Source organism: Lynx rufus, unplaced genomic scaffold, assembly GCF_022079265.1.
Source record: "Lynx rufus isolate CCGP_SWC_20201006 ecotype Redwood Valley unplaced genomic scaffold, mLynRuf1.p SCAF_13, whole genome shotgun sequence".
In the NCBI taxonomy this organism is placed as follows: domain Eukaryota; kingdom Metazoa; phylum Chordata; class Mammalia; order Carnivora; family Felidae; genus Lynx; species Lynx rufus.
In genome coordinates, this window is record NW_025814827.1 from 26,061,938 (window position 1) to 26,074,404 (window position 12,467).

At 38.3% G+C, this 12,467-nt stretch overlaps 1 protein-coding gene across 3 annotated transcripts in view; it reads right to left on the bottom strand.

Moving 5' to 3' along the window:
- Positions 1 to 12,467, bottom strand: part of GALK2 (galactokinase 2) — a 130,208-nt gene that overhangs the window by 86,508 nt on the left and 31,233 nt on the right. For all 3 annotated transcript variants that reach the window (XM_047075132.1, XM_047075134.1, XM_047075133.1), the window contains one exon: positions 10,765 to 10,911. In XM_047075132.1, coding sequence (XP_046931088.1) covers positions 10,765 to 10,911 — 147 coding nt within the window. The remainder of the gene's footprint in view (positions 1 to 10,764; positions 10,912 to 12,467) is intronic.

Below are 12,467 nucleotides of genomic sequence, written 5' to 3' on the forward strand. Positions count from 1 at the left end.
TCCCCTAAACTTTTCCAAAGTCTCCTATCAGGAAGGTCAGAGAACTGGAAGTATTTGGCAAATCTAACTGATTTGGAATTAAAGGAACAGCTACTCTTATTCTTGCTTAGGAATTGAGACATAAGGAATTTATACAAGTTACAGAGCAAATTGGTCACAAAGGGGGACAAAGCCTAGAGAGCTTTTCACTGCCCTGCTCACTCCATCAAATATTAGTCTGGGGGTCAGCATAGAGTGACTCTTGACCAAGATGGCTACCATCCCCTCTGTGAAACATAAATGAATGGAAATAGATGACACACTGCTCTGAATTTGTAGGGGGTGGGTATTTATCCTGGTATGTTCATCTTTTAGTTATTTTCCCTGCATACAGCAAGTGTAGTAGGCAAGGGCTATGCACATATGTGGTGTCCTTAATTTCACAGGGATTGTCTCAGTCTTTAAATACTAGATAACATTTAACTAATTGCTGGGTGCAAGTCAAATTTTGGAGGCCTTGAAATACAGTGACCTAATAATGATAAAGATCTAAAGATCACAACAAAAGTTCAAAACACAACCAAGGCATAGGTATGAATTTTCAGCAAGAGTGGTTTCATTTGAAACCACTTGGAAACAGTGAACCATATTCCTCCAATCTGCTGCTCCCTAATTTGTCTTGTTTGCCTTAGTTTATGCAAAAGGTAAACACACATTTAGCCTAGGAAAGGAAATGGAAAAAAGAAAAATTAAAAAAAAAAAAAAAAGAGGTGACCTAAACAACCCCTGCAAAGCAAGGCTTCTACTCTGCAAATAACTTAGTCACATCATCCAAGTGAGTCCAAATTACTCAAAATCATTAAATAAATGACTCAATCTCCAATCTTACTCCTAAAATAGAATACAACAAGAGATACAAACGCGATTCCACGTAACTGAAAGAAACTTGTTGTTTTTTTTTATTGATAAAACTAGGTGAATGGTTTTATATTAACAATACTAACTTAAAATTTCAAACATTTTTTAACACAGGCCACCCAGGGCTAACACTAAGTCCTCCTGGGTCTTGCACCAGTAAGTACATGGCTTCAGTCCATGTTCAACACTTAATGAAGAGATTCTCTTCAAAGATTGTATTCTGGATTTAGCATCTTCTTAGAGGCTGTGCTGCTGCAGTTCATTAGCAGTCAACATCTGTCTGGAATGTTTTAAACTACTATTTTCCTTAACCATTGTGTGGATGGGGCTCTTGTTAGTTAAAGCAAACTGAAACAATGTACTTCTAGATGGATTTCTAAACATAATAATTAGTGACAGTGCAAATTGTTTTCTGATTTTTCTTATATCTTTCTTTCATGTAGCAAACTGCTCCTGAAACATTCTAATCATAGTTCAAACTTCTGTGTTACTGTGAGATTCTTTTCATTTTCATGTAGACCTTAGTCTTTACTTTTTAAGCACAGGATCTCATTCTGAAGGCCAAGAAATACCTAACTTAAATGTAGCTATACGCAGAGAAAAATATGTCCTTAAACTGTCTCAAGGAATCAGCCCTTATAAACTCAAGAAATGAAAGCTTGGACATACTCGGCCCCCAAGTTCAAACACTCCACTTGCTCTGCCTCTGAACCTCAAAGATTCCCTGCACAGCATGAATTCCAAACACCAAAACACTGCTTTGAAAGAGTATTAATCCATGTCTATACAACTAACTTGCTCCAGAAATTAAGTCACTGAAACCTGTTGAGGGACTCAAGCAACTAGAAAATGTTCCTGCCATCAAATAAAGTTTTGAAAAAAATTTTTTTCATGACGCAACATAAGAATTTCTAGGCCTCAGCTGATACATATTGATCAGTCTGGCTCAGAGAACTGTAATAATACACTTATGGGTTCACTCTGCCTGAAATGCCCCTGGGCCTCTCCCAGGATTGGGGACACAGCATCCCCTTCCTTTTTTTAGAACTTCCCACTTATTTGAAAACTTCCCCCACTTAACTTCACCAAGTAGCCCTTCTTACAACCCTATTCTCCATTTACCTATAAAATACTTCACACCTCGTATGAGATAGATGCTCAGTTAATGAGTCTTCTGTTAATATTCCACTTGCATTTAAGTTCCATAAGGGCATTGACCATTCTTTTTCTTTTCTTTTTGTTTGTTTTTTAGATTGTTTTCTCCCTGGACAGTATGGGGTACAGTACAGGACTTCCAGCTTCAAGAAACTCAAAGCAGCATAGGTCACATTTTCACACCTCAGATCCCAGCCCTCCAAAGGCTTTCCATTATACTTGGAATGGAATCCAAAGCAGACTGTACACAATGTGACCTCTGATCGCCAGTCTCAGCTCACCTGCCACCACCCTGCCCTCTCCCCATTCCCCATACCTCCCCACACCAGCCTCTGCTATTCCTGGGACATGACAAACACGCTTTAGCTTTAGGGCTGTCCCTTCTGCTTCCCTTCTGTGCTCACTCCTCAGGCCTTTGTTAAAATGGCTCCTCCCCTAAGGAGGACTTCTCCTGACTCCTTATCTAAAATAGCAACTTCCCCTCCCTACAACTTATTTTCCTACAACCTGGCTGATATCATATTATATATTTGTTTGTATAGCTGTCCATCATCTCACACCATCACCACATCTACCAGCATATAAGTTCCGTGAAAGCTGGGGGTTCTATTCTTATATTTGATCAATTCATTTATTCTAAGCTAGAATTCACTTATATTTTGAAGATTATACTCAAAAGATTGTAATTCACTATATTACTTTGTTGTCTTCTATTTTCCACAACTATTTTTTTAAGCTTATTTGTTTATTGTCAGAGAGAAAGCATGAGTGGAGGAGGGGCAGAGAGAGAAGAGAGAGAGAATCCCAAGCAGGCTCTGTGCTGTCAGCCCAGAGCCCTATATGGGGCTCAGTCCCATGAACCATGAGACCATGACCTGAGCCAAAATCAAGAGTCAGACATTTAACTGACTGAGGCACCCAAGTGCCCCCAGAAACTATTTTTGATAAATTCCTTTTCATTCCTTTCTTTTCTCTCAATCAGTTTTCAGTGTGTTTTTTATTAGCCTCAAGTTTAAAAATTCCTAGAATTTGTGGAGGTTTTCTTTTTTTTAAATTAAAAAAAATTGTAGATGTATAATTTATTTTCATTTATTACGCTAGACACCCAATGAGCACCTTTCAATTTGAGAACTCATGTTTTTACTCTTGAGAGATATTATTTTTACAAATATAGTTTTCTAAAATTTTTTTTAACGTTTATTTATTTTTGAGAGAGAGAGAGAGAGCGAGTGGGGGAGGAACAGAGAGATGGAGACACAGAATCTGAAGCAGGCTCCAGGTTCCAAGGTGTCAGCACAGAGCCCGATGTGGGGCTTGAAATCATGAACCGCGAAATCAAGACCTGAGCCAAAGTCAGATGCTTAACCAACTGAGCCACCCAGGCACCCCTACAAATATAGTTTTTTAATGACTCTTTTCTCTTTTTCTCCTTACTAGTTGGATATTGAATTTCTGGAATTGATTGATAAATTTTCCTATCTTTCTCTCTCTTCCTGTCCACCTCCTTTTTTCCCTACTTTCAGAGTTCTTCCAGTCCTCTCACTGAAACTTTTGTTTTACCTATCAATTTTTGTTAAATGTTTCTTTATTTTGAGAGAGAGAAAGAATGCGAGCAGAGGAGGGGCAGAGAGGGAGAGAGAGAAAATCCCAAACAGGCTCCGCACTGTCAATGCAGAGCCTAACTTGGGGCTTGATCCTGTGAATCATGAAATCATGACCTGAGCCAAAATTAAGAGTCAGACACTTAACTGACTGAGCCACCCAGGTGCCCCCCATCATATTTTTAATATTCAAAAGCTCTTTCTTATTTTTTAGTCCTTTAAAAAAAAATAACACTCTTTTCTTTTTTTCAACATTTTCTTCTACCTCTCTGCTACCTCTCTGAGGATATCATGGCTTCTTTGAAGCATTCTCCTGCTGTCAGCATTGTCTGTTTCCTCTGAGTTCCTTTTTTAATTCTTGTTTCTTTGGTTGTCTGTCTGCTTTGTGTTGGAGGCTTTCTTCCAAAGTCTGATTATCTTTCGATGCCCTATCATATTTAAGACTGAGTCACTAAAAAGATGAATAGAAGCTTTGTAAGTGGGCCTCTAATAGGGTCATAGAGTAGCTGGAGAATTTTTGTGGAAGGAGGTGACCAAACGTCAGTATCTATAGGTCTCTTCTCCAGGATGACTGCATTCCCTGTGAGAAGGAGCTTCCAATATTCCGGGTGGGGTGTGGAGTGGTGAGGCCGCCAGTGTGCTAGAGCTGAGAATAGGAGGGGAGTTGGGAATTTCACTGTGCAGATGCAGAATGTCCGTTAAGCACCCCCCCCCCAGTTTTCAATTCTATTCTCATCCTGCCTTTTTCAGTGCTCAGTGTCCCCAAGTCTAGCCTATCTCTGACTGTTTCTCCAGAAATTCCTGCAAAGGTGGGAGGAAATGGTCTCCTTACTTAGGGAGTTAAGAGTAAGCTCTGAAGGTCTATCTTCTTCTCATAAAAACTTTCAAATAGGGGCGCCTGGGTGGCTCAGTCGGTTAAGCATCAGACTTCTGCTCAGGTCATGACCTCGTGGTTTGTGGGTTCCAGCCCCACCTCGAGCTCTGTGCTGACAGCTCAGAGCCTGAAGCCTGCTTTGGATTCTGTGTCTCCCTCTCTCTCTGCCCCTCCCCTGCTCATACTTTCTTTCTCTTTCAAAAATAAGCAAACATTTAAAAAAAATAAATAAATAAAATAGACCTTTCAAATGGATTCCCACCCACCATGTCACCTTTCCATGGTGCTGGGTGCCTCTGATTCCTAAGCCTTTCCAAAGAACTGTGAGTCAGCCTGCCTTCCATCTGTACCTCCCTGCACAGGCACTTGCCTCGGACTTTTTTCCACTCTGCTAAGTCATGCACCATCCTTCCACCCACTTTCCATCTTTGTCTCTTCTGGTTTAGGTTTATTTATGTCTCCTTGATTCATCAAAGGTGAATGTGCCTCCTTTTTTCTTGCTTTCCCTATTGTTTTGGATTTTTTTTTTTTAAGAAGAAAAAATGAGAGCTGGAGAAAGAAACAGTAGATATGTTCTTTATTCTGGCATCTTGAAACCAGAAGTCTCTAGCCTTTTCTATTTCATAGATTTTGTATTGCACCATATTCTCTTTTATCAGTTTCCTTCTCATTCATATTTAGAGTCTTTCAGACTTTCTGGGTGATTAGCTGCTTGTTTTTCTTGGTTTCAGACATAAAACATTTCTTTTGTTAATGAGTTAAAAATTCCATATCTACATATCAAACCCCATGTGTTGTAGTTGTTTGGCTACAATATAATAGGGAACACCGGATGTACATCTTAATTGGGAGGGAATTATTCATCAATTGGGAGAGATTACTCACCAGTTTCTCATGGGACTTATTTTTCTTATCAGATAGGCTGGTTGTTCTCCGTTTGCCTTCCTGCCCCTCCATTCTGACACTTCTCTGTATCGCGGAAGAGACACAGAGGCCACTATGGAAAACTCCCCTCACCCACTGCCACTAACTGACACTTCCACCCGCTTCACTCTCTCCATGCCTCATTGCATCTCTAGCAACATTACTCTATAGCCATCGCTCCTAAAGCATAACAGCTTCTTCTGGATTCACAAAAGAACTCTTCCTAGTTGGTTCCCTTGAACTTGCCCACATCTCTGTAAACAGTCTTTTTATTAAATTCTCTTCAGCTATACGCTGTGTGCCATTCGTTTCTTATTGGACACTGATACATCAGTTTAAATTTTTTTTTGAACTAGGTCATCTCTAAAGTCCATGGAGTTCTTATGCTTTATGATTTTTACAAGAGTCAAGTATACAACTGGCACTTAACTATAAAGACTCTGAGCAAATTCTGCTTCCTTTCAGTTAAGATTCTATCTCATTACAGCAAAGAAATTGTCCAAATAATGATGCTCAACCCCTATAAAATATAAGCATTGCCAGTGCAATTTAGACTAACAGGGAAATCTAGGATATATATTTTGTTCCCTTTAGGCAATGGAGTTAGTCCTGATAAAAGTATATTTGCTATTTTTTATTCAGTTTTTTTAATGTTTTTTTAGTTTTGAAAGAAACAGAGACAGAGCACGAGTGGGAGAGGGGCAGAGAGAGAGGGAGTCACAAAACCCAAAGCAGGCTCCAGGCTCTGAGCTGTCAGCACAGAGCCTGACATGGGGCTCGGACTCACAAACAGTGAGATCATGACCTGAGCTGAAGTCGGACGCTTAACCAACTGAGCCACCCAGGCACCCCTTTATTCAGTGTTTTTAATTGAGGCATAACTGACATACTTATGTTAGTTTCAGGTATACAATATAATGATTTGATATCTGTATATATCGTGAAGTGATCACCACAATTAGTCTAGTTAACATCCATCACCATACATAGTTACAGAACTTTATTTTCTTATGATGAGAACTTCTAAGATTTACCCTCTTAGCAACTTTCAAATATGCAACGCAGTATTGTTAACTATAGTCACCATTCTGTACATTCCATCCCCTTGACTTATTTATTTTATAACTGGAAGTTTGTACCTTTTGACTCCCTTTACCCATTTCACCCATCCCCTACTCACCATCTCTGGCAACAACTGGTTTGTTCTCTGTAACTATGAACTTAGGTGTTTAAAATTTTTAGATTGCATCCATCAGTGAAATCATACATATCTGTCTTTTCCTGTCTGACTTAGTTCACTTAGTGCAATGCTCTCAAGTTCCCTCCATGTTGTCACAATTGGCAAGATTACATTCTTTTTTATGGCTGACTAATATTTCATTGTACAGATATATATTCTTTTTATCCACTCATCCACCAACAGAGACTTTACTATTGTAAATAAGGTTTCAATGTACACAGGGGTACATATATCTTTTCAAGTTAGTGTTTTCTATTTCTTCAGGTAAATACCGAAAAATGCAGTTGCTGGAGCATATGGTGGTTCTATTTTTAATTTTTTGAGAAACCCCCATGCTATTTTCCACAGTAGCTGTGCCAGTTTACATTCCCACCAACAGTGTATGAGGTGATATCTTATTGTAGTTCTGATTTGTATTTCTCTGATGCTAAGTGGTGTTAAGCATTTTTCATGTGTCTGTTGACCCTCTGTATGTCTTCTCTGGAAAAATGTCTATTCAGACACTCTGCCCATTTTTTATCATATTGTTTGGGGTTTTTTGCTATTGAGTTGTATGATTTCTTTATGTATTTTGGATATTAGCCCCTTATCAGATAAATAATTTGCAAGTATTTTCTCCCATTCGGTAGGTTGACTTTTTCTTTTGTTGATGGTTTCCTTTGTTGTGTAAAAGCTTTTTATTTTGAGGTAGTCCCACCTGTTTATTTTTGCTTTGGTTACTTTTGCTTTTGGTGACAAATTAAAAATAAAAATCATTACCAAGACCAATGTCAAGGAGCTTAAGGCTTGTTTCTTCTAGTTTATGGGTTCAGGTCTTATGTTCAAGTCTTTAATCCATTTTGAGTTAATTTTTGTGTATGGTGCAAGACAGTGGTCCAGTTTATTCTTCTGCATGTGGCTGTCCAGCTTTCCCCAAATTCACTTACTGAAGAGATTATCCTTTCCCCGTTGTATATTCTTGGCTCCTTTGTCATAAATTAATTGACTATATATGCATGGGCTTATTTCTGGGCACTTTATTCTCTTCCATTGATCTCTGTGTCTCTTTTTATGCTAATACATTTGCTGTTTTTCACTTTGAAAACACAGAAACAACTTAATTCCAAAGAATTAAGAAATCAATTCCAAAGTTTCAAATGTTTCTTTTTCTTCATCATTTTTTCTTCCTTTCCCTTAGATATTTATACCATTAAAAACCTCCAAAATGCAAAAAAATAATAATAATAAGTTTCACCAATGCTCTTATTAGTAAATAAATGAATTTGAGGTGCCTGGGTGGCTCAGTTAGTTGAGTGTCCAGCTCTTGATTTTGGCTCAGGTTATGATCTCATGGTTTGTGAGATAGAGCCCTGCACTGGGCTCCGTGCTGACAGCATGGAGCCTACTTGGTATTCTCTCTGTTCCTCTCTCTCTCTTTGCCCCTTCCCCACATTCTCATTCTCTCTCTCTCTCTCTCTCTCCCTCAAAATAAATGAATAACTTTAAAATAAATAAATAAATAAATAAATAAATTCCTCGAACTTACCCCATCACACACATCTGATTCTCTTTCACCAAGTATAGCCAGATTTTTTGTATCTGCTGAACATTTCTACTTTCTTGCCTCTCACAGAGACTTTAACTCATTCATATTTTAATTTTTTTTGTTGTTTATCTTTTTGAGAGAGAGAGCTAGAGTGCAAGTCGGGGAGGGGCAGAGAGAGAGGGAGACACAGAATCCGAAGCAGGCTCCAGGCTCTGAGCTGTCAGCACAGAGCCCAACACAGGCCTCGAACTCACAAACAGTGAGTGACCTGAGCCAAAGTCGGATGTTTAACCACTGAGCCACCCAAGTGCCCCCAACTCATTCCTATTTTAAACTGTTCTTGCCAAGATTTTCTTTAACTTCTCTGATGTTAGATCCAATGGATGCTTCTTAGTCCTTGTCTTACTTGACATCTCAGTAGCATATGACACCACTGTTTTTGTGAAATATTCTCTTCCTTGTCTTTGTTGTTGCCTTACCTTTTTGATTTTCATCCTATCTGTATGATTACTTCTCAGTCTCTTCAGTAGTCCTCTCTTCCTCGGCCCATTCCTCAAATGTTCATGCTTGCCAGATCCTTGTCCTAGTCTCCCTTATCTTTCTACCTATGCTCTTCCCCTGGAAGTTCTCCACTCTTATGGCTTCAGATCCCAGCTATACACTAAATGACTCTCAAATGGGCCATCTCAAGTCCAGATCTCCCTGCTGACCTTCAGGGATATTGTCTGTGACTAAATATTAGATAACTCTATCAGCTTGCCCACAGATTTCCCCTACTCAGTATTTTACCTTCATCTATATTCCTTATTCCAATGAGTCACACCAAGCCAGAAACCTAGGTAAAATCTTTGACTTTTTTCTGTCCCTCATCTCCATACCCAATCAATTATCAAGTCTTATTGATTCCAAGATATACTTTCAGTTTATGATTCAGATCTCTCCATTCTCACTGCCATTTCCCTAGACCAAATAATTTCCCTACTATTGATATTGTTACTACTTTCCTACCAATTTTAATAATAGAGCCAGAGTGATCTTTCTAAAATATAGGTATGATCATGTTACCTTCTTCCTAAAAGCCTGAAATGTTTTTACAATGCTATCAAGATGAAGCCCAAATTCCCCGTCATCCAAATTACTCCAGCCAAATTAAGCCCTTTCTAATTCCTCCAACAATCCATGATCATTCTTACTCTAGATATTTCCACATAAGATTCCCTTCACCTGATACATGCCTACCTGATGTTATCAGTGTTATCATGCTATCACTATTTCTTAACTAACATCTACAAATCCTTGTGTCTCAGCTTAGATGCCTCATGCTCTCTAAATCTGCATTTAGTATACTCCCTTAGCACACTGCTTATCCACTTACCACACTCTATTATAGTCGCCTGTTAAATGTCTCTATCCCCCTTTTAGATCATAAGTACTGTGAGGGTTAAAACTGTGCCTATTATAGCTTCAATGCTATGAACATTACCTGGCACAAAGCAGCCACTAAATAAATAATGGTTGGATAATGAACAAACGAATAAACAAATAAGCCATCAGATTAAACATAGTACCAGTGGAAGCACATTTACATCTGGACTTGCTTTCCTTTGCTTTCTTACCTCTCAATGAACAAAAAACAAGTAAGTTACCCTTCCCACCAAATAAGCCATAGCTTACAAAGTGCTAACTAACGTATAGTACACATGACAGCCAAAGAGAATTCTACCTGAACCTTTGTTTTCTCCTTTACTTGTCTTTCCTCTTATGTATAACATTTTCAAACTGAAAGGTTAAACAGGCTGAAGAAAGACTAAGCACGTGGCTGACTTTCTCTTGATCTGCCTGATGCCCTCCCCAAACCATCTATAAACGTGGTAATATAGGTACACGGGATAAAAAGAACCTATGGTAACATTTTGTTTGAACCAGAACTCCAAAGCATTAATTAAAGCTGAGCACACCTGCTCTGAACTGCAAAGTCAGAGATTTATGTGAACTTGTAAAGTTGAGGCTTTCTGACCTTTTGTAGGATTTATGTTTCCTTGAAATAAGCATTTCCTCTTTGTAATGCAATATTTTGTTTTAAAGTTTATTTCAGTGACTAACCTGCTGGTATAAACAGATATGCTATTCGGTTCCTTTATTGCCTGGTCTTTACCCTTTTTACCCAGTGCTTGTCAAATATTTAATTTAAGGTTTTGGTTGAAAATAAGCAGGTCTAACTATGAAGCCTACAATTTCTAGCTCTAAAGTGAACTTGTTAATGAGGTGATCCAAAAAGATATCCATGCATTCAAACCACACGTCATCTAAGAGCATTTAATCCCAGCTCTTCACAGATCTGCTCAGTTTACAAAGTATCAGATACCTCACAGTGGTTTATCACATGCGGGACTTAATTTATTAGGGTGATGTGCATGTCCATGTGTGGAGTCCTCTCAGGTAAGACAAAGTTGTTTAACCAAAGGAAGATATTCCAATTTTGAGCTTCACACACTAATGCCTTTAGAAAGAGAGAGTTCTGTGAAGCGAACACATTCAAGTTGGTTACCTTGGATAGGTTCATTCCCAGCACCGTGACAGTCACCAAGCCAGCACAACACACCAAAGCACTGGAGCTAGAGAGACCAGAACTCGGTGGGATGTTTCCATCCACCAAACAATTCATTCCAGTCAGGTTGCTAAGACCAAAGTGCTCCTGAGAATAGAAGGGAAAACAGCACTTGTAACTTTGGTGTTGGAATCAAGGAGTAGCAAAAGGTTCTTTCATTCCCCAGAGAGCCAACGTTTATCAATGGGCTTATTGTGCTATTGATAGAAACTGCTTGTGCAATTCGCTTTAGTGGAGTCTATACATGGCATTTTATTAAATCGTTCTTGGCCACAGGGTTTGGTAATCTGAAGATAATTTTTTCCTTTTTCAACAAAAAGCTATTGATCCATTTCCTAAAATTGCCTTGAATGATCTTTTTCTTTCTTTTTTTTTAGAATATTTTTTTACTTTAAATATGAAATTTATTGTCAAATTGGTTTCCACACAACACCCAAGTGCTCATCCCAACAGGTGCCCTCCTCAGTACCCATCACCCACCCTCCTCTCCCTCCCACCCCCCATCAACCCTCAGTTTGTTCTCAGTTTTTAAGAGGAATGATCTTTTTCTTGAGCATTAATTGATTTGAACAGATATAGAAAAAGTATTAAACAATTATAATTCAATTTCAGAAGGTCCTCTGAAGAAAAAATGTCCTAAGCTTCTTTGGTTCCCTTTTACTGATGGAAAAACCTAGTCACCAAAAGATTAAAAGTTTTTTTCCAACACACAGGGAGCTGGGAGTAGAACCCAGGTCCCTGATTTCTGGTTGAGAACTTCTCCACTGCAGTCAAAAACATGGGCCAGGATACTGTCACTGTGATTTAATGTAAGTCAGCTATATGAGGAAATCCAGATTTTTACTAGAGTTTATAGATACAGTTTAGCCATATGGTAGCTTTCAAGACAGCCAAATTAGAATTCAGCCACAGATGAGAACACAGACTCTAAACGAAGCAGGGAAACTATTTCTGCAACTAGGAAAGCCCAAAGAAATAATGAGACTCTGATCTAAAGATGGACATCTCTAGGATACTTAGATGAATATCTAGGATGGCACTTAAGATGATATTATAACATAACCTTTGTGGTTTAGGATTAAAAATAAATTCAAGGCTACCTCCTCCTCAAGAAAAAGTACTATTGTGCTTGCAAATTACTCAAACAGCTCAAGACCAAAGTACAAAATACTATTATATTACATAATTATGCATTTCATCAAACACATTATTCTAGGAAGAAATTTCAATCAACTAGTTAGAATAACCAAAGTAACAACAAAACTCTGCAAATTAAAGGCTGTTTTCTTCCTTAATTCTTTTTGTCCTTTTTTCCTATGTTGGCAAAACTCACACACCACAAAAAAAGAGATTCTGCTGGATGTATTTCTCTTCTTGATTTCAAGTCATCTAAAAATTTCCTTTCCAGAAATACAAATTATAAACTGAAACACTGCTGCTGCCAATGCCCTTTCATACAGAACATCAGGCAGCTTGTTTAAAAAAAAAAAAAAAGAAAAGAAAAAAGAAACTTGGAGAATGCTATATATTTAACCATAAACTGATCCACAGTGTATCTTGAATGTGAATCATACTTACAAACTTATCACGCAATGTTTTAAATTAAAACGTACAACAGATTCAAAAACGTAAATGGATTATGC